General features: G+C 40.2%; 2 protein-coding genes across 2 annotated transcripts in view; both read left to right on the top strand.

Moving 5' to 3' along the window:
- The first annotated feature begins 3,554 nt into the window (after positions 1–3,554).
- On the top strand, positions 3,555–13,789 carry si:rp71-45k5.2 (uncharacterized protein LOC560783 homolog). The gene is made up of 4 exons (XM_036971850.1): positions 3,555–3,728; positions 3,840–3,935; positions 4,048–4,655; positions 13,777–13,789. The coding sequence occupies exons 1-4, from the start codon at positions 3,555–3,557 to the stop codon at positions 13,787–13,789; spliced, it is 891 nt and encodes a 296-aa protein (XP_036827745.1).
- A 5,672-nt stretch (positions 13,790–19,461) lies between these two features.
- ndrg1a (N-myc downstream regulated 1a) overlaps positions 19,462–23,550 on the top strand; it is a 22,852-nt gene continuing 18,763 nt past the window's right edge. The window contains exon 1 of the mRNA XM_021560000.2: positions 19,462–19,614. The gene's annotated coding sequence lies outside the window, so the exon portion shown is untranslated. The remainder of the gene's footprint in view (positions 19,615–23,550) is intronic.

Genomic DNA, 23,550 nt, shown 5'->3' with positions numbered 1-23,550 from the left:
TTTGTGCAACTTAGTTTTATTTGTGTTTTTTTGTTAGCAATAGGGTAATAGTGTAATAATTAAATTCTCTTTTTTATTTGCATTTATATAGTACAATTTGTTTCTATTTGTCTTTGATACTTATTTTTTTATTTTTATGAGTCTTATTTTTGTATACAGTGCCTTGCGAAAGTATTCGGCCCCCTTGAACTTTGCGACCTTTTGCCACATTTCAGGCTTCAAACATAAATATATAAAACTGTCTTTTTTTGTGGAGAATCAACAACAAGTGGGACACAATCATGAAGTGGAACGACATTTATTGGATATTTCAAACTTTTTTAACAAATCAAAAACTGAAAAATTGGGCGTGCAAAATTATTTAGCCCCTTTACTTTCAGTGCAGCAAACTCTCTCCAGAAGTTCAGTGAGGATCTCTGAATGATCCAATGTTGACCTAAATAACTAATGATGATAAATACAATCCACCTGTGTGTAATCAAGTCTCCGTATAAATGCACCTGCACTGTGATAGTCTCAGAGGTCCGTTAAAAGCGCAGAGAGAATCATGAAGAACAAGGAACACACCAGGCAGGTCCGAGATACTGTTGTGAAGAAGTTTAAAGCCGGATTTGGATACAAAAAGATTTCCCAAGCTTTAAACATCCCCACTGTCAAACATGGTGGTGGCAGCATCATGGTTTGGGCCTGCTTTTCTTCAGCAGGGACAGGGAAGATGGTTAAAATTGATGGGAAGATGGATGGAGCCAAATACAGGACCATTCTGGAAGAAAACCTGATGGAGTCTGAAAAAGACCTGAGACTGGGACGGAGATTTGCCTTCCAACAAGACAATGATCCAAAACATAAAGCAAAATCTACAATGGAATGGTTCAAAAATAAACATATTCAGGTGTTAGAATGGCCAAGTCAAAAACCAGACCTGAATCCAATCGAGAATCTGTGGAAAGAACTGAAAACTGCTGTTCACAAATGCTCTCCATCCAACCTCACTGAGCTCGAGCTGTTTTGCAAGGAGGAATGGGAAAAAATGTCAGTCTCTCGATGTGCAAAACTGATAGAGACATACCCCAAGCGACTTACAGCTGTAATCACAGCAAAAGGTGGCGCTACAAAGTATTAACTTAAGGGGGCTGAATAATTTTGCACGCCCAATTTTTCAGTTTTTGATTTGTTAAAACAGTTTGAAATATCCAATAAATGTCGTTCCACTTCATGATTGTGTCCCACTTGTTGTTGATTCTTCACAAAAAAATACAGTTTTATATCTTTATGTTTGAAGCCTGAAATGTGGCAAAAGGTCGCAAAGTTCAAGGGGGCCGAATACTTTCGCAAGGCACTGTAATTGCAAGATAGAAACAATTAAATAAAAAAAATGTATGGATAATATAAGTGGTATAAACGGTTGTAAACTGTTTGTCTTGGCATCTTCCTTACCAGGCCCCTATCACCTGCTCCAATTATGTTTTACTGACGCATCTTCCTATTAACCTCTTAAATGCCATTCTACAGGTAAGCCCATGGTCACCAGGTGTCAAAATAACAATGAAAAGGCTTTCCATTAAAACATTTCACATAATAAACATTTTTCAAACATTTCTATATCTTTCTCTCCAATAATAAGAATTTCTATTTCAACCAATATCATTTATAAACATTCAAATTCATTAATAAACAAACCAAAAACAAGTTCAATACATTTTATTTCATGCAAAACACCTTTTTTTTTACTATCCTCTCTTGGCAGATAAGATATTGATTACAAATATGTCCATCTGTAGGAGAATGTCTACAGATGAAATTATACTGGCAACAGTGGCAAGAACATATTCAAGAGCAAAAATGTACCTCATTGAATTCTGCTCTGTAATTAATTTCATGTAAATCCTCTATAGGTTTCAACTGTGATTGTCCAGCCAGGGCAAGGCAGCACTTCTCAACATTCCAATGTTATCGTCCTGTGAATGTCGAATACATATTTAGTGGATGCAAATGCCACAGAAGCCTTTGTTATTCAGAACGCATTACCCGGGACAATGGAACAGATGAGTGAGGTGATCATCTTTAGAATGTGGTATAGGGCCGAAGTTAAATATTCAAAATAAACTTTGTTTGTGTAGACTTCCCAAATGAAATAATCACGTATTACCAGTTATTTGAATAAATACAATTTAACATGGACTACTCATTCTCAGGTGCTGTATACAAATAGAGTTTGCATAGATTCCCTTGCCTTAACATGGAACTTCAGATCTTTCATTGGGCCCATACACAATATAATTTTATTATGAAATTACATTTGGTCTTTACATTAATTTAAAATGTGAATTACCCTGTTATGCATTCTAACATTTGTTTTTGTAGTATTAAATCTTTATACCTGGAAAATGGACAACCAGAGTAAGAAAATACATCTGTGGGATTCAAAACGTTGAATATACTTGATTTCTCTTGGGTAGGTTTAGGAAAAGTGCATTGGCCTACAAAACATCTTAGCACAAATAAGTAACCCTATCAGTCCCGAGAGACCAGCAAACATCGTCTTTTCATTTGTCTGACTTCCATTTATCTGCACGTCCAGCCCCTATTCTGTACTTAGCCTCGATGTGAAGTGTTTACCTGTTTCGTTTCAGGACAACCATGAGTACAAGTACAACACAATAATTGCATTCACGAGTTTAATTGACAAATATCAATAAATTAAAAGGCCAGCCAAAATCAAAAACCTGATGAAAATTAATTTATATGAATGCTGTAAGTACAGAAATGGTTTGCTCAGAGGGATATGAATATCCAACTAGTCGGTGACAACTGTTTGGAATTTTGTTGTTGGGAGTTTTTAGTTTATAACTATGTTCAGGATTTCCTATGATCTTCTATGTAGAAGAATCCATTATCTTCCAATTACTCTTATGTAGCTTGGGTAGCCTCACTAATCATGGTACACGTGCATGTTCGTGAGAGCAACAGTTTTTCATAGCGTTAAATTCTGACTTGACCGAAGTTTTTGTAAAAAAAAAAAAAGACCCAGCCCCCATGCCCCTTCAGGATCTGCTCTTGTCTCAAACACTGCTCTAGCTCAGCCCCGTTCATCACATAGACTAATGGTTGATGCCAATGGATGGAGAAGACCAAGACAAATCCAAAAGTTACATTCCTAAAAATGGCGCAAAGATGGGATGACCATACAAAACGCATGAACTAGTAATGGCCAATATCATAATTTTGAGTTCACAGGCTTGTGTGTTTGTCATATAATTGTTTACTTAATAACGAAAATTATAGTCGAACACAGAAACTAAAAATACCTTAAAGGGAAGGACACACTGTACATGTCCCCCCCTCAGCGCCCCGCCCCGCCGTTTAACACCTTCTCTCAGTATGAAAAGGTCCTATAGGCCTAGTTAATGTAGAATGCACACCTTCTTTTGTCCTATTGTTCTAGCAGGACATATATCCAGAGGTCAGTCCAGGTTAACAGTTCCACTGAGCAAGGTCCTGATATCAGTGCTCTGTGTGACACTTGGTGTGAGAAGAACTCTACAACGAAAAAGATGCAGAACGTAACAGAGAACATCATGGGAACTCTCCTACCTCCACAGGCTCCGTCCAACGTTGTTCAGCGAAGGAAGAACCAACGTTATGGCAAGAAGAAGAGCACAACCTATCTGGGACTGATTGCTTATGTCATTCAGGACTCTCCAGACAAGATGCTCACATTTACTCAGGTAAAACCAATATATTGGATCACCCAGGGTGTAATTTCAATTGTGTTCTGAAAAGGAATTACTAGTGCTTAATTAATGACGAGTGCTAATATGAAGTGTTATCATTTGTAGTTGATGGACAAGTTGGGAGCTTTCCTCTCAGGAGACAGAAAAGGCATCGAGAACAACATCAGGGTCTGCTTATCATCCAACGATTGTTTTGTCAAGGTATGTCCACAATAATTATATCAACTGTATCAGACCGTACTTATTGTATCTTTCATTCAACCACCCTGAGATCAACAGACATTAATTTGTTTATCGTGTCTATCTATTTCAGGTTCCAGTCAGTCCATATATGCCACACTCAAAAAAGAACTTCTGGAAAGTCGACGAGAGTCAAATAACAGCGAAGATGGCAAGACGCCACTTCAAAGGCATACTGGACTTGTTCCCCGAGTTGTCCACCAAAGTGCGAATGGAGGCAGAACAGATATCAGAGCGCTTTGCAGCGGTCTTCTCACCACCAAAACCAACCCTCGCCAGCCCTAATGAGGTGAACTTTAGCAGTCCTTTCTCCATCGAATCCATCTTGAACAGAGACAGTCCTTCTCGTCTGAGCCCAAGACCCGCTCCATTGTCGGTTGTGTCCAGCGCGCCAACTGATCAACCGCCATTGCGCGCGGAGAGAGGAGTTGGAACCACGAGGATGAGCCGGGCCTCTCCACTTGTGGAGATGAACCTTGTTCCCCGCGCAGGTGACGGTTATCCCAGCTACAGGACAGTGGCAACCACAGTCCACGGAATCATTGGTGATGATGATGGAAGGCGTATCAAGAACGTGAGTATGTGTGCTGAGCCCTCCTACCCGAAATACTCCAGACCCAACGCTGCTCCTCGTTTTGCCGACCCACCGCGTAACTGTTGTTTGAAGTACCCTGTGCCCAGGTACGCTTGTGCTGCTCACCATTTTGGATTGTAACTCACTTTTTTCCATCTATTTTCATTGTGCATTTTTAACTTGTATATATGTTTCCAATAAAGTCTACTTGTAAAATAAAATGATATCATCGAATTATTTACATTTATACGATAACTGCGCCCCACTGGGCACATACGTCGACCTCTATTTGGTTGAGTTGTCAACTGACGTGAAATCAAGAAAACATTTCACAATGTCGTTGGATTTAGATTGAATTTGGGTGAAACAAATAAAAAATGCCCTAGGGTGATTACTAAAATCTAAAATTGGTTTTCCACGTTACTTCAACGCCAGTACATATATTTTGGGGGCTGAAATGATGCGGAAACAACGTTGAATATTTATGTCTATACACTTTTTTTCTATAGAAAATATAATGGCCTATGTTTTTGAATGTATGTTGTTGCACAGTTTGAACCTGTATTCGAAGAAAAATAGCCTAGGCCTATATCCTATTAAATAACACAGGAAGCTAAACCACCACGAAGAAGGTCTAAAAAAAAAATGTTCCCGGAGTATCCATTAGCGGTTCATCAAATGGAAACTGTTGGGGAACCCTTACAAGTTCTTAAAATAACAATTTTAATGGATCCTCGGATAACCTTTTCGATAACCGTTCGGGGTTCATTTTAAAACTACCCCCCTCCCTCCTCTATTATCAATATTATTAATAACACACATAACAAAAACAACAATAACACAATATTTTAGTTGTTAGTGTTTATTATGATTTATTGTGGCAAAGCAGAATACAAAAATCTAAATAGGAGGTAAACCCCCAGCAGAGCCCCAAGTCCAATGTGTTGATGTTCTCCGTATCCACAGCCAGAATGATTTTTCAGTGCATGGTGATCGAACATGTTTCCTGTTATACTCATCAGAGGTGTAGGAATGGTCAGTGAATCTAAAAGAAATATGTACAGATGATTAAGAACATGCACATGAGAGTATTTCTACCCTGGTTCTTGTGGTAAATGTGAATGAAAAACCAGTTGATAATGGTTTTTATACACATGCCTTGTCCATAATGTAGAGGTCTATGGGATGTTCATTGAAGAGGTGAGGGAGGAGGATAATACAAGTGGTCAGCATAACACACCAATACCAATTGACATACCTTTGTATACCTCCTCGTCTGTATCTGCACCCAATAAAGCTAGCCTTCCACATATTCTTATAGCATACATATTCTTACCTCTTTGTTGATTGATATCCAATGAATTGTGTACATTTCCTGTTTGAGAAAGATTTTCACAAATATTAAAAGATAGATGGTATCATCATAAAACAATATGAATTTAGATCATACAATTTACATGTTTCATTTAAGTGCCTGCACCTGCTGTCCTTTCAAATCCAAATGTTTCAGTTGGGCAGCTCCTGCAATAACCCCCACCAACTAAGGAGGTTCCTCGATGAACCCCACCTGCTATGGGGTTCTTGCCGAAAACACTAAGGTTCTTCGAATAACTTTGAGGATCTTAGAAGAACCCTTGTTGAACCTCTGTGCTATGCAAATGATGCACTTTTACGCATATGTGTCGCCATAACGTGGATAGTGAGAAAGTGATATTCAATTAAAATGTTGCAAATATTACACACACAAAAAAGTAAAGAACCTGGTTTCCTCGTCCATTTTCAACAGTAGAAATAGACATATCGATGCGCCATGACGCATGCGGTTGTCTAATTTAACTCAAATGTATTATTTGTAATTATTAGGGATCCCCCTCCATTACTTGTGAAAAACTAGATGAATGTTTGTGAGAAAAAAAAAATCGACATCTTTCTGTTTTCTCAATGACATTCAATTCAGCATCGGAAAAAGTCACAAGTTTAAATTTGTTCCACCTGAGTGAGCCCAATCATAAATGAGACCACTATGATGACACACCGAATGCATTTGATGGATTATTTTTGTCTTCTTCTAATGCCTCTTTAAGGGAAAGTAATCCAAAAGTAACTGAAGGTAATCAATCAGATTACCTTACTGAGTTTGGGTCATCCAAAAGTTATGTTGCTGATTTAAAATGTTTTGCAGGTAACTGTAACGGATCACATTTCGAAAGTAATTGAATGTGGGTATAACCATTACATTACAAACTAAAAATCTTAGTTTTTTAATGAATACTTAAACAATTCTAGCAACCCATAGATGGAATCTGCTATAGGAGAAACTGCCACACTTTCTGCCCCCCAAGCGTTTTTGTTGTTTTGTTGATGAAGCAGTGAGGAGTGTAACCAGATTGGTACAAAAACAAACAATTGGAGTATAGTTCTGCTGTTTTATGGCGTGTGCAATGATGCCCGATGGAAAAAGACAAGTGTTTGTTGATTTACAGTAACTTCTTGGTTGTTGTAATACCGCAAATGTACCTGAAAGTTTTACCATCAAGGATGACAGCTTTAAAGCTTGATTCAATCGAAGGCCTAATACAATGTAGTTCTAGTTGGTTTGACAAAATCAATTCCCCATTTTTAAAAAATTGTTTATAATACTATTTCAGTAGGCATATTCGATCTTGACATGTGCAATTTGCCTGGTTTATGGCCTTCACTGTAACTGCATGTAATATGATTAACCACTAGATGACAGTAGTACACATACTTGAACACTTCACAACCTTTAGCAAAGCCCTGGCAGAGTAGGCTATACATTTCAAAAGTCAGTTCAGTCACAAAGCAACTCCTTTGGTAAATATACCATTCAAAAACACATTGTAAATGAGCACTACTAGTGAATAATATGAATTGCATTCTTTTCAATAAACAATGTAGGTATACACTGTATGAATTTGGAACCATAGACAGCAACTTGCTGGAATATTTGGGCAACCTCAATTCTGACCATTCTACTTTATCAGTGTTCTCTGTTGGCTCCAGTTATCAACACTGTTGAAGGGTTATGTAATTCAAAGTTGACTGAGCACCTGACCACCATCAAGGTTAGCAAATATGGAGTGAGTGAAATCCGTGTTTGCGATTCTATCTAGAGTTGTCTGTGCAGGGTGTATGCTATGTGGTCGGCACCTTGCCGCACTGCACCTAACTGACACATGGATTATAGGCCAGACTCATTTGTAGAGGGTAGAAGGGCATTGTGTGAGTGTGTGTGTGCCTTTGTGCTTGCAGTCTGTAAGGCTACTTCTGTGGCCCATTCAACTCAGCAAGGTGGCTTGACTTGACCTGCAACCCCTTCCTGAAGAGCACTGAACTCTGTCGGGTCAATGCAAAAAGATGCAAAGTTCAAGAACTGAAAGGTATGATGGAAACCACTCTAAAAATATGCCCCTCTCCACTAGTGAGTGCCAATATGGCATACAGGCCTACACTGTTTGTTGTTCTGACACAACCACTGTTCAGAAGACAGTAGGTTTACTCACCCACAAACCCACATGCCACAGGTGACATGTATCATAAAGTCTACGTCCTGCTGTAAAGTCACCATCCAGGATGTTGTGGATCTTAATAATTTTATCTGAGACTTTGGCGGCATGCCAAATGGCACCGTATTCCCTATATAGGGAATAGGGTGCCATTTGGGACAAAGCCTCTATCAGAGTCAGATGTGTATAGTACAACAGCATCTGCGCTAATTGGCACATTGGCTGTTCACCTCATAGTCCACAGGAGGGCCTCAGTTGGTTTTATATCCATAAAGCCTTTAATACACCTATTGTGTTTTTGTCTGTCTTGTCTGTCTTACCTTTTAATATTTGTTAAGCACTTTGAATTGCATTTTCTGTAAGAAATGTGCTGTATAAATAAAGTTTGATTGGTTGATTGAAACATCTCATGAAAGAGCAGCACAAGGTGATCCTGCCTTGTACTACATGTAGGATATCTTGTTCTATAAGAATGTCAGCTGTTTTTCATTTCAGAATCAGAACAAAAGGCAGCCAATGACTTTCAAACTATAGATGCCATTTAACAGATGCTTTAATCTAAAACGACTTAGTCATGCGTGTGTACATTTGGGGGGGAATTGAACCCACTAACACAAATGGTGGAACACTGAATGAGATGTTATGACACCTATCACCATATTTGTTGAAGTTTATATTGTTACATCACATATTAGCGTTGCATTCCAGCCTGGTATAAGAGACTACCTACATATCAGTATTATGAACAGAGATCTGTAGGTTTGACATTAGACTCGAGTGAATGTGTGACTGTGGAGGGAGCTAGTCACGGGTCTGCAGTCCGGAGAGGAAGAAAGAGAGGATGATGGTGCTATCAGTCAGCACTCTGTGTTCACAGCATACTTCTATTCTATGGATTACTGATGGCTGACCTAGACTGTGACCTCCCTCCCTCCCTCCCTCTGGGTCATCAACAGAGATTACACACAACAGAGACAACCTTGTTGTGGGCTACGTCCCAAATGGCACCCTATTTCCTGCATCTTGCACTATGTGGTCTTGCTAATGTGATACTGGACATTGTAGTGTATTCATGAGATTTGTTTAAGTGTTTCCTGCCAGATGGGCTCTCTCTCTCTCTCTCTCTCTCTCTCTCTCTCTCTCTCTCTCTCTCTCTCTCTCTCTCTCTCTCTCACTCAGCTTTTTGTTCCAAATATTTACTTCCCATGCAAACAGGATGATCATACCAATAGGATGTTTATAAGGTAAATATGATGACATGTCGTATCAAAAGTGCATTTTAGCAAAACAAACATCCATTCCAGATTTATTGGATTAGAAAATAGCCATGGTTATTCCAACGAATTGAACAATCACAGTAAATGGAAGCTATGATGATTGGATATGTAAACTGGCTCAGCCATTCATCTGTTTCCCTGCAATATATACTGTGCAGATTATTTAATTTAATTTATTTAACTTTTATTTAACTAGGCAAGTCAGTTAAGTACAAATTCTTATTTACAATGACGGCCTACCAAAAGGCAAAAGGCCTCCTGCAGAGACGGGGGCCTGGGATTAAAAATAAAACATCAAATAAAAATATAGGACAAAACACACATCACGACAAGAGAGACTCCACAACATTACATAAAGAGAGATCTACGACTACAACATAGCAGGGCAGCAACACATGGAAACACAACATGGTAGCAACACAACATGGCAGCAGCATAACACGGTAGCAGCACAAAACATGGTACAAACATTATTGGGCACAGACAACAGCTTGCAAAGCAGCCACAACTGTCAGTAAGTGTCCATGATTGAGTCTTTGAATGAAGAGATGGTGATAAAACGTTCCAGTTTAATTGTTTTTTTGCAGCTCGTTCCAGTCACTAGTTTCATAGAACTGAAAAGACGAGCGACCCAGGGATGTGTGTTTTGGGAACCTATAACAGAATGTGACTGGCAGAACGGGTGTTGTATGGAGGATGAGGGCTGCAGTAGATATCTCAGATGGGGAGAGTGAGGCCTAAGAGGGCTTTATAAATAAGCATCAACAAGTGGGTCTTGTGACGGGTTTACAGAGATGTCACGGCCCCTCCTCTGCATTGCAGGGGCGGTTCCTCCTGCAGGCAGAGGGTCGTTAGTGATTGGAGCCACCTGGGCTCAAAGTATTTAAACTGCTTGACTAATCTCTCTTGTCTCTCTGCTCCTCCAGGTAGGATCCTGTTTTGTTTGTTCCTTTGTAGTTTTGCATAGTTTTCACTCAGTCATTCACACACACAGATTCACACATCACTGCACTTTACATACACCTTACATTATGATACTTTCACACCTCATTCCTTTTTCTTTGTTTAAAGTTAATAGTCTGGTTTATAATAAAGAACCTTTTTGATTGGCCTTTACCTGTTCGTGTCCCCTCATTTTTGCCACAGGCTATGAGCCGGCCTGTGACAGATGAGCAGTTTACAGAGTAGTAGTGAGTGCAGTGGTGTGTACTGTAAGGAGCATTGGTGGAAAATCTGATGGCAGAATGGTAAAAGAACATCTAGCCGCTCGAGAGCACCCTTACCCGCCACTCTACAAATTCCGTCTCTGTAATCTAACATGGGTAGGATGGTCTTCTGAATCAGGGTTAGTTTGGCTGCTGGGCTGAAAGAGGAGCGATTACGATAGAGCAAACCAAGTCTAGACTTAATCTTAACGTGCAGCTTTGATATGTGCTGAGAGAAGGACAGTGTACCGTTTAGCCATACTCCCAAGAACTTGTATGAGGTGACTACCTCAGGCTCTAAACCCTCAGAGTTAGTAATCACACCAGTGGGGACAGGGACATTATTCTTAGCAATTCACATTACCTTTGTTTTTGAGGTGTTTAGGGCAGCGAAAGCTTGTGGGACACCAAGAAAGATTTGTTGTACAGCGTTTAACACAAAATCCGGGGAGGGACCAGCTGAGTATAAGACTGTATAATCTGCATATAAATGGATGAGAGCGCTTCCTACTGCCTGAGCTTTGTTGTTGATGTAAATTGAGAAGAGGGGTACTCCCTTGGTGATAGGCAGTGGCTGAGACAGCAGATGTTCTGACTTTATACACTGCACTCTTTGAGAGGGGTAGTTAGCAAACCAGTCTACCGTGTCTAGTCTACCGCATCGAAGTGGGATGCATGCCAGCAAAGCCACTACACAACCCTAAACAATACATCAATTACACTATAGCAGTGACAGTTCTCAACTTTCTGTTCTTATGAAAGATGTCCGCAGAGTATGATACATTGATAAATTAGCTGCTAAAGGCATGTTCTCAATGGTTGCATTACATCCACTTGTTATGAATTTAGAAATTAGCTTCAACACATGGTAACAACCCCTTAGTGCAAGTACTATTCCGATTGCCTCGAGTGGTTGCACATGCTTGCAGAAGCAGGAGGATAATAAACACCAAACACACACTTTGCTCCCCACCCAATAATGGTACTACAGTAAATATGCGGCAGTCTTTCATGTCAGGACGTCTTGTGATTCACACCACTTAGATAAGACAACCCAGCTGCCATTCAGAGATGAACGGATGTCCTGTCACTGTTCAAAGTTACATTCTAGCTTATCCCACTGCCATTTGCACTCGCCCAAAAAAGGAAACTTTTATAAAAGGCCTACATTTGGTTTTAATGAACCAAATGTAGGCGTATGTGCTGCTCACACTTGTCAGTACCCAATACTGCATAGACTAATATCCAGTGCTGAAAGACGAAGAGAGCAGAATTACAATTCTGCTCATTTGAATTGTCGTTTTCTTTAGGCTTTGACACAAATTGCTTTCAACAACATTAACTAGATAACATGTGTCTGTACGTCTATAAAAAGCCATTGCTAAGTGGCTTCTATCAATATTAACCACATTTACTGCTTCATTCATGACTTTTAATAACCCTACTTATAATGCTTAATGAATGACGATAGAAAATACAACCTTTATAACACAACAATAAATGTACCCGTGTGTGTGTATGCGCGCACCTGCACACGAAGGGGAGTGGAAAAACACTTCAAATCATCTCATGACTGTAAGGTTAGGATAGATTAGGTTAATGAAATCATTAACAGGTCTCTTCTGATATCCAGGCCAAATACTCAAGTGTCCACCGACTCTACCTCAAACTATAATCATTAACCTCGGTCACGAGCAAGTTAGGGCTGTTTGTATGCATATTTACTGAATAACATGGAGCGTATAAAAGATAACTAAAACTTAATTGTTTACCTATTTTGAGGGGGAAGTTATTTTCAATGATTTAAGGGCTGTAGTGTGAACCAATAGATCAGGGGTCTCCAACAGGTTGATCTCGAGCTACTGGCCACCCCACATAGGAAGAAACCTAGAGAGGAACCAGGCTATGTTTTGGCCTTTCTAGGGAGTTTTTCCTAGCCACCGTGCCACCTGCATTGCTTGCTGTTAGGGTTTTAGGCTGGGTTTCTGTACAGCACTTCGAGATATCAGCTGATGTACGAAGGGCTATATAAATACATTTGATTTGATCTGTACCCTAAAAAGTAGTGCACTACAAAACGAAGGAGCTGATCATGGATTTCAGGAGACAGCAGAGTGAGCATGCCCCCAGCCACATCAAAAGGGCCGCTGTGGAGAGGGTGAAAATATTCAAGATCCTTGGCGTGCAAATCACTGACAACCTGAAATGGTACATCCACACAGACGCTGTGTTGAAGATGGTGCAACAGTGCCTATTCAACCTCAGGAGGCTGAAGAAATTTGGCTTGTCCCCTCAGCCACCCGAGCCACGGCCTGTTCACTCCGCTACCATCTAGAAGGCGGAGACTGTACAAATGCATCATAGCTGGGACCGAGAGACTGAAAAACAGCTTTTAGCTCCAGGACATCAGACTGTTAATATAGTCACCAATACAATTTGATTCGATTTAAATAGGGTACCAAGTAGGACGTGAACATACTTGATCTAATTTTTAATCACAACTGCAATTACTGTAGTGTCTGCAAAACACTACAGTAATTAATATAGTATATACTACTCTTTTTACTACTGTATTACACTAGAGTATTTTTTAATGTGGGAATGCTAAGTACCATCAATGGAAAGAGCCTCACTAGATCATTGGCCTGGCCAGCAATTACGATGCAATCCATACTTGCCTAACTGTCATGTGACAAGTATCTGAGTCACAAGCCGATGCAGCTGGTTGTTACACACCAGCTGCATCATGGCTAACTGTCATGTGACAAGTATCTGAGTCACAAGCCGATGCAGCTTGTTGTTACACACCAGCTGCAACATTTTATCTCTGAATGCTGATTCCATCCAGTCAAAATGGATATCATGATGACAACGCCACAGACTTATGCATACACTATACTGTAAGTGGCATTGTAAAAAAGTATCTGCTAAATGGCATATTATTACTGAATATCCATCCTTCCTCTGAACAGTGCTACAGACTAAAGACTTACATGCAGGGAGGTAAGGATTTTGGCCACTGGCTAGTAGACTGCAATTTTTACTAGCCCGTGTCCAAAATCTGTGCCAGTCGATATATGAAAAGACAACATTTTACTAACCGGGTAGCTAGTTGGACATGTTTTCTACTAGCCGGTCTGAAAGGTACTAGCCATGAGCTAGTGGGCTAGCTTAATTTCCCATGTTCTCTCTACTCTAACTTGTTTCCCTATCTTCCAGGAGCTTGGGGTGAGGGGAGAAAGGTTCACTCTTACATATCCAATAGATTTGATCACACCACAAAGAGAGGTCAGGTGAGGTGGGACAAACAGGACTTGAATTGTATTTATAGTGAAGATCAGGGCAGTAGAGCAATGCATGAACCCAGCGTGCTCACAAATCAAACAGGACCCTAAACTCTATGACCCTCAAATGGTAGGGCGGCAGGTAGCCTAGCGGTTAAGAGCATTGGACTAGTAACTGAAAGGCCGCTGATTCGAATCCCAAAGCTGACTATGTGAAAAATCTGATGTGCCCTTGAGCAAGGCACTAATTGCTCCTGTAAGTCACGCTTGACAAATGTGTGTGAGGGGGAAAATAGAATGTGGAAAAATATTGATGATGATTATGAAACAAATACATTTCCAATCAGCACGTCCTACACCCCTCATAACCTGAGTCCCAATGCCCCAGACTCTTGCTCACATACATAGCACACTTACATGTCAGACACCAGATAGTGTGTGAGGAACCCTGGTCTTCTTTCATCTGCATATGCATGAACACACACACATGGTTGCTGGGAGAGAACTTTCTGACTTCTCTCACAAACACCATAATCAGCCAGGTAGAAGTCCACTATTCTTATCAAGTGTTGAGACACTCTTTGACCCAAATACACTGTCCTAAAACTCCTATTAACTACTCACGTCCTGCACGATATCAAACATCAAATCTACTGAGAATTATCATCATTGAAGACTGAAGTTACAAGTAACAAGGTCAGTACAGGTGGATCAAAGCGGGGACAGAGAGACGGAAAAACAGCTTTTATCTCAAGGCCATCAGACTGTTATATACAGCCACCACTAGCACAGAGAGCCTGCTGCCTACATACTTGAAATCATTGGCCACTTCAATAAATGGAACACTAGTCACTTCAGTAATGCCACTATAATAATGTTTACATATCTTGCTTTACTTACAGTTGAAGTTGGAAGTTTACATACACTTTAGCCAAATTTATTTAAACTCAGTTTTTTACAATTCCTGAGATTTAATCCTTGTAAAGTCCCTGTCTTAGGTCAGTTAGGATCCCCACTTTATTTTAAGAATGTGAAATGTCAGAGTAATAGTATAGAGAATTATTTATTTCAGCTTTTATTTATATCATCACATTCCCAGTGGGTCAGAAGTTTACATACACTCAATTAGTATTTGGTAGCATTGCCTTTAAATTGTTTAACTTGGGTCAAACGTTTCGGGTAGCCTTCCACAAGCTTCCCACAATAAGTTGGGTGAATTTTGGCCCATTCCTCCTGGCAGAGCTGGTGTAACTGAGTCAGTTTTGTAGGTCTCCTTGCTCACACACGCTTTTTCAGGTCTGCCTACAAATGTACAATAGGATTGAGGTCAGGGCTTTGTGATGGCCACTCCAATACCTTGACTTTGTTGCCCTTAAGCCATTTTGCCACAACTTTGGAAATATGCTTGGGGTCATTGTCCATTTGGAAGACCCATTTGCGACCAAGCTTTAACTTCCTGACTGATGTCTTGAGATGTTGCTTCAATATATCCACATAATTTTCCTCCCTTATGATGCCATCTATTTTGTGAAGTGCACCAGTCCCTTCTGTAGCAAAGCACCCCCACAACATGATGCTTCCACCCCCGTGCTTCACGGTTGGGATGGTGTGCTACGGCTTGCAAGCCTCCCCCTTTTTCCTCCAAACTTAACAATGGTCATTATGGCCAAACAATTCCATTTTTGTTTCATCAGAACAGAGGATATTTCTCCAAAAAGTATGATCTTTGTCCCCATGTGCAGTTGCAAACCGTAGTCTGGCGTTTTTATGGCGGTTTTTGAGCAGTGGCTTCTTCCTAGCTGAGTGGCCTTTCAGGTTATGTCGATATAGGACTTGTTTTATTGTGGATATAGATACTTTTGTACCTTTTTCCTCCAGCATCTTCACTAAGTCCTTTGGTGTTGTTCTGGGATTGATTTGCAATTTTCACACCAATGTCAGTTAATCTCTAGGAGACAGAATGCGTCTCCTTCCTGAGTGGTATGACGGCTGTGCGGCCCCATGGTGTTTATACTTGCGTACTATTGTTTGTACAGATGAACGTGGTGCCTTCAGTCATTTGGAAATTGCTCCCAAGGATGAATCAGACTTATGGCGGTCTAAAAACATTTTTCTGGGGTCTTGACTGATTTCTTTTGATTTTCCCATGATGTCAAGCAAAGAGGTGCTGAATTTGAAGGTAGGCCTTGAAATACATCCACAGGTACACCACCAATTGACTAAAATGATGTCATTTAGCCTAACAGAAGCATCATTAAGCCATGACATAATTTTCTGGCATTTTCCAAGCTGTTTAAAGGCACAGTCAACTTAGTGTATGTAAACTTCTGACCCACTGGAATTGTGATACAGTGAATTATGAGTGAAATTATTTGTCTGTTAACAATTGTTGGAAAAATTACTTGTGTCATGCACAAAGTAGATGTCCTAACCGACTTGCCAAAACTATAGTTTGTTAACAAGAAATTTGTGTAGTGGTTGAAAAATGAGTTTTAATGACTCCAATCTAAGTGTATTTAAACTTCCGACCTCAACTGTATCTCATATGTACACTACCATTCAAAAGTTTGGAGTCAACTGCACTATCAATTTAGGAGTCTACAATTTCACCATGTTCAACCTGCAGATGGATGTGCCTCACAGAGTAGAGTCTAACATTCGCAACAGCAGATATACTTTTGAGTAGATGGGAAACTTTGCCCATGCTATGTCTTGCGGTGCATTCTGGGCGATTTTGGGACAAGGAGCGCTCTCTTTCAAGGAGTGAATGGGAGTCTATTGGGCACTAGTTCAAAAACCAAACACTAGCACTACTTTTGTCAACAAGAAGTACAACAGTACAAATCTTTTCAGAGATGTGAGATAACTAACTTGCTATCTGTAGTATAGTTTAGCTGTGGAATCGTGACATTACATACTTTCGAGGAAAATAGGCATGTTTCTCGACATATACTGTACACTGACTTTGAGAAAGGATAGCATGACGATTAGCTTAGCCACTGCATGACGTAGCATGACAACGTATATGCGATTGGTCAACAGTCTGCTGTGTGGGGCGTTATACGTTCCTTCATTCATTGGATTCCTATCTCCTTTCTATAATGTCTCTGGCAACGGCAACATGCAATGCACCCTGGACTAAAGAGGCAGACAAATAGGAAAAATGTGCTAGACACTCAGTTAAATTACAAATTTCGAGGTAGGAATATCGCTAAAATATGATCAATGGCTCATTCGAGAGAAGACATTCCCGCCGAGTTATGACATCGACCATTCTTGAAATCTGCCATGTATGATAGAGATTTCCGTGATCTGAAAGTCGTATTCCTAATAACTCCCAGTGTAGTGAGAGTGACTTTATCACGGTTCTATGTCATACCGGACGGATTTCTACCTGTCTGAACGCCAATAACTCAGTTACACATGATCACATGAAATGACCCAGGGAATCGATAGAATATCACTCAGAGATGCACAAAAGCAATATAACATTCAAAATGGTGGAACCTTTTCTTTAATATTGTGAAACATGATTTGCTAGATTGCAAGAATGTTTTCTGTGTAGTATGAATTTAATGTTCCTGAATGGGAAACTACAGTTGTGTAATGGATCTATTGTTATTTGCTCTTATTCAGTTTGTTGGTCTAGTACTTAGTTACTTAGTGATTAGCACAATGGTTATATTTTCTATCTAATGCTTCCATTGTATTCCATGTGTTCCTATTGAGGGCCTCACATTACATACCCACAGTGAAGGCATTATATTGCCCCACAGACACACAGTCATGCAATGCAACAGTTTATTGACGAGCCACAACATTGCTGTTATCTGTCAAAGTGTTACCATTGGTACTAATAAGTGTGAATGATTGTTTACACAGTATCTCTCAGAACAAAGACGACACATCAATTATGAACCAATACAGTACAACTGTAGAAGCGTACCTCTCCCTAGATCATGCATGTGTCCCAAACAGCACCCTATTCCCTACGCAGTGAACTATTTTTGAGCAGAGATCATATAGTCTAGAAAACCTGACCCTAGGGTTGGGTTTTCGAGACGAGAGCTCATAGGGCTCTGATCAAAAGTAGTGCACCACATAGGGAATAGGGTACCATGTGGCCCTGGTCAAATGTTGTGCACCATGTAGGGAATAGGGTACCATGTGGCCCTGGTCAAAAGTAATCAGTGTTGGGGAAAAGTGAACTACATGTTGTTCAATGAATAAAATAAACTACATTTTGCAGTAGCTTGGTGGTAGTTAAAAATAAATTACAATCTTGGTATTGTTTTCAGTAGTAAATTAGTTTGCCATCTAGCGGTGTAGATAACTACTGGAACTGCACACTGCTTTTTAAACTAAAATAATATATGGGCGAAGTAGGCAAGCATATCCTTTTTTTGGCATCAGACCTGCCTAATTCTCACTTAAAACATTGTTTTTGTGTTTAAAACAGATAAATGACTAAATTCGGTTAACAATAGTGATCTGTTCTTGCACTTTTGTATTCTATGACATTTCAGATTTAGATAGGATACTTTTTCATTAAGTAGTTTGGATGAAGTGAACTACTTTTTCAAAGTAACTAAGTAAATTACAATTTTCTTAAGTGTAGTTTTAGTGTAGCTTAACTTCTTGCAGTGGGAAATAATTGGTAGCTTGGTAAACTCTCGTTTCAGAGTAGGTTCCTCAACACTGAAAGTAATGCAGTATGTAGGAAATAGGGTGCCATTCAATAGATCACAAGAAAACTGAAGTCAATGACATAGGTTCGTATTGACTGAGCAACACAGAGACAGAAAGCACTATTTGCAGAGGATCCCTAATACCATATCCAGAAATACTGAAGGAAGGGGAACGGCTTCCCTTTATACAGACTTCTCTCTGGGTAGCTCTGGTCAAGGGTGTAAGTGTGTGATCCTTAGTGAAGGAACATGCACTAAAAAACCTGGACCAGAGCTACTCTGGAAAATTAAAACCCAAGGTTGCTTGCCTGCATTCCTTCTCTTCCTCCTCCTCCTCCTCTTCTCATGCCTGATGTTAACTGTTGCTTAAAGTGTGTGCTTAAAAATTGCCCTTGGCAGGTTGACAGGCAGTCAGAGGGAGTGAAGAATACCTCCCTGACTCCCTTTCTCTTTAAGATACAACATAGATTACTTAGTTTTGGCACGCCTTTGTATAAATACGACAGGGTTGCCAAGATTCCAGTACACACCCAGCCACTGTCTAGTGAAAGCGTAACCTACTAATATCCCAGTAATGACCACCTAACCATGAAGCATGGACTGTTGACAAACTAACAAGCGTTGCTGAAATAAATCCACATCAAAAGTAACACTCTTGGATGCCAAACACGGCGCAAAATTAGTAAATGTAATAATTGCACTAAAAATGCAAAAATGTCCAGATAAATACATGTAGTTATAGGTGAGAAGTGGGCATCAATGGATGTAGGCTGCTTCACTACAACTGTACTACTGACACACTTCAATCAGCAGCCTCAGTGTCATCCCTTTTCTCATTCAACCGCTGGGAACAGTATAGCAGTATTACCAAATGCAGTGATATTGCCCAATAGCAAGTGGAGAAGGGGAAGGGGGCTGGGCTGTCTGCTAATGCTTTATAAACGCCCTTATACACCTTCCCTCAGATGCAAGTAACTAGTAAATATAACCAAACCTTAGTGAATAAATATTACTGATTTGCAAACCATTTAAAGTGTTTAACTACTTTGTGTGGGTGATCAACAGTGGACAATCAAACTTAACAGGTGAGTGTTTTTGAATCGATCTCTGGATATTACAGCGCAATTCAATTGACCTAAATACAGGTCCTTTAAACTCTCCAGATGTTAGTACCAGCCCAGTGTAGCTATTGCGTCAAACCAGCATATTCAAGCACCACTAGCGTCATTATGCCAAACAGGAAGTTTTTTGTTTTGTTTACATTTTTGAACAAATCAGTTTGGTATTTGATCATTTTACCCCCGTTTTTTCTCCCCAATTACATGATATCCAATTGCGATCGTGCCTCACTCATCGCTGCAACCCCTGCGTTCGTGTGTTAATGGATAGTGATGGGAACCGAGGTTTCAGAAGCGTTTGGGATTTTTACCAAATTTTGCCGATAAAGCTATTCATTAGGCTACATTGAGCTTTTTTTAAATTATTTTTTTAAATACAATGCAGATTAGTGATATATGCTGGCCAACAATGAAAAGCAGCGTTTGTTCATATAAAAGTATTTTCCTTGAAGTTGATAAAATCTCCGTGGCGCAGTGGTTAGTCTCGGGTTTTAGTAGCCTATTGTCAGTTACTGTTACAGGTTCGCGCCTTCTATCGTGCTTCTTTTTCGCTGTCACTGTGAATCTATTGCATTATTCAGTCTAGAAGCTTATACTAAATAAAACACATGTGCAGAAAGTGTGATGTCAAAACAAATGTCATATTTATTTGCATTCGCCAGCATTATGATCTTTGAAACCCTACTCTACTTGCTGAGCTACCATGCAGGAGAAACTCGTTGAAAAAATAAAATCTGAAAAAAATATGAACACAACATGGAAAGTGTTGGTGTCATTTTACATGAACTGAAATAAAAGATCCCAGAAATGTTCCAAATGCACAACAAGCTTATTCCACTCAAATGTTGTGCCCACATTTGTTTACACCCCTGTTAGTGAGCATTTCTTCTTTGCCAAAATAATCCATCCATCTGACAGGTGTGGCATATCAAGAAGCTGATATGCCACACCGGCATGATCATTACACAGGTGCACCTTGTGCGGGGGACTTTAAAAGGCCATTCTAAAATGTGCAGTTTTGTCTCACAACAATGCCACAAATGTATCAAGCTTTGAGGGAAGTGCAATTGGCATGCTGACTGCAGGAATGTCCACCAGAATTTTTTACAATTTATTTATTTATTTTTTAATTTGACCCCTTTTTCTCCCCAATTTCGTGGTATCCAATTGTTGTAGTAGCTACTATCTTGTCTCATTGCTAAAACTCCCGTACGGGCGTCCACCAGAATTGTTGCCAGATAATGTAATGTTAATTTATCTACCAAACCCCTCTCCAACGCCTTGTTAGAGAATTTGACAGTGCGTCAAACTGGCCTCACAACTGCAGACCACGTGTAACCACTCCAGCCCAGGACCTCCATTTCTGGCTTCTTCACCTGCAGGATCATCTGAGATCAACCACTCAGACAGCTGATGAAACTGTGGGTTTGCACAACTGAAGATTTCTGCACAAACTTCAGAAACCATTTCGGGGAAGCTCATCTGTGTGCTCGTCCACCTCACCAGGATCTTGACCTGACAACAGTTTGGCTTCAGTGGGCAAATGGTGACCTTCGATAGCAACTGGCATGCTGGAGAATATGCTCTTTACGTCTGAATAGTTGTTTCAACTGCAACGGCCAGATTGCAGACAAATGCAATTGTGTTCATTGTCTTTAGCTTATGCCTGCCTATACCATAACCCCACCATAACCCCTCTGTTCACAACGTTGACATCAGCAAACCGCTCACCCACAAAACGCCATACACTTTATCAATGGCAATTTGAAAGCACAGGGATACCGTGAGGAGATCCTGAGGACCATTATCGTGTCATCTGCCGCCACCACCTCATGTTTCAGTGTGGTACCGTGTGGCTCAGTTGGTAGAGCATGGCACTTTCAATGCCCGGGTTGTGGGTGTGATTCCCACAGGGGACCAGTACCAATAAAAATGTGTGCACTCGCTACTGTAAGTCGCTCTGGATAAATCAAATCAAATCAAATTTTATTTGTCACATACACATGGTTAGCAGATGTTAATGTGAGTGTAGCGAAATGCTTGTGCTTCTAGTTCCGACAATGCAGTAATAATCAACAAGTAATCTAGCTAACAATTCCAAAACTACTACCTTATAGACAGACACAAGTGTAAGGGGATAAAGAATATGTACATAAAGATATATGAATGAGTGATGGTACAGAGCGGCATAGGAAAGATACAGTAGATGGTATTGAGTGCAGTATATACATATGAGATGAGTATGTAAACAAAGTGGCATAGTTAAAGTGGCTAGTGATACATGTATTACATAAAGATGCAGTAGATGATATAGAGTACAGTATATACATATACATATGAGATGAATAATGTAGGGTATGTAAACATTATATTAGGTAGCATTGTTTAAAGTGGCTAGTGATATATTTTACATCATTTCCCATCAATTCCCATTATTAAAGTGGCTGGAGTTGAGTCAGTGTGTTGGCAGCAGCCACTCAATGTTAGTGGTGGCTGTTTAACAGTCTGATGGCCTTGAGATAGAAGCTGTTTTTCAGTCTCTCGGTCCCAGCGAGCATCTCCTAAATTACTAAACATTTTACAAATAAAATAATGCAAGGCCCCATGTCACAAGGATCTGTACACAATTCCTGGAAGCTGAAAATGGCCCAGTTCTTCCATGGCCTGCATACTCACCAGACATGGTACCCATTGAGCATGTTTGGGATGCTCTGGATCTAGGTGTATGGCAGGGTGTTCCAGTTCCAGACGATATCCAGCCACTTCACACAGCCGTTGAAGAGGCGTGGGACAGCATTACACAGGCCACAATCAACAGCCTGATCCACTCTATGCGAAGGAGATGTGTCCTGAAGCAAATGGTTGTCTAACCAAATACTGACTGGTTTGTGATCCACACCAGTACTTTTTTTTAAAGGAATCTGTGGCCACCAGATGCATATCTGTATTCCCAGTCATGTGAAATCCATAGATTCGAGCCTAATGAATTTATTTCAATTTACTGATTTCCTTAAATGAACTGTAACTCTGGACAATATTTGAAATTGTTGCATGTTTTGTTTATTTTTGTAAGTACATTGTAAGTACTCGTTGTTTGAAAGCAACTTGGAATCGAAGAAAGCACCAGAACCACAACGTAATCCGTAGGATCTTGCTTCTGACATCATTGATCATGTGATGTTACTTTGAAGCGAGCATCGGTACATACACAGTAACTATCTAGGCCAAAGGCCGGCAGGTGGCGATATTGAGTCTTTTCCATCTTACCGTCCAAACGCATAGTAAATCAAATGCAATTTTATTGGTCACAAACACATATTTAGCAGATGTTATTACGGGTGTAGCGAAATGCTTATGTTCCTGGCTCCAACAGTGCATTAGTATCTAACAATTTACAACAATATACACAAATCTAAAAGTAAAAGAATGGAATTAAGAAATTGATAGTTTTAGATCGAGCAATGTCGGAGTGGCATTGACTAAAATATAGTAAAATAGAATACAGTATATACATATGAGATGAGTAAAGCAGTATGTAAACATTATTAAAGTGACTAGTGTTCCATAATTAAAGTGCCCAGTGATTCCAAGTCTATGTATGTAGGGCAGCAGCCTCTAAGGTGCAGGGTTGCGTAACCAGGTGGAAGCCGGCTAGTGATGGCTATGTACCAGTCTGAAGGCCTTGAGATAGAAGCTGTTTTTCAGTCTCTCAGTCCCAGCTTTGATGCAGGGTGAACAGGCCGTGGCTTGGGTGGCTAATGTCCTTAATGATCGTTCTGGCCTTCCTGTGACATCGGGTGCTGTACGTGTCCTGGAGGGCAGGTAGTTTGCCCCCGGTGATGTATTGGACTGACCGTACCACCCTCTGGAGAGCCCTGTGGTTGCGGGTGGTGCAGTTGCCGT

Source organism: Oncorhynchus mykiss, chromosome 32 (genome assembly GCF_013265735.2).
Source record: "Oncorhynchus mykiss isolate Arlee chromosome 32, USDA_OmykA_1.1, whole genome shotgun sequence".
Taxonomy (NCBI): Eukaryota; Metazoa; Chordata; class Actinopteri; order Salmoniformes; family Salmonidae; genus Oncorhynchus; species Oncorhynchus mykiss.
This window is presented reverse-complemented; position numbering and strand designations above follow the sequence as displayed.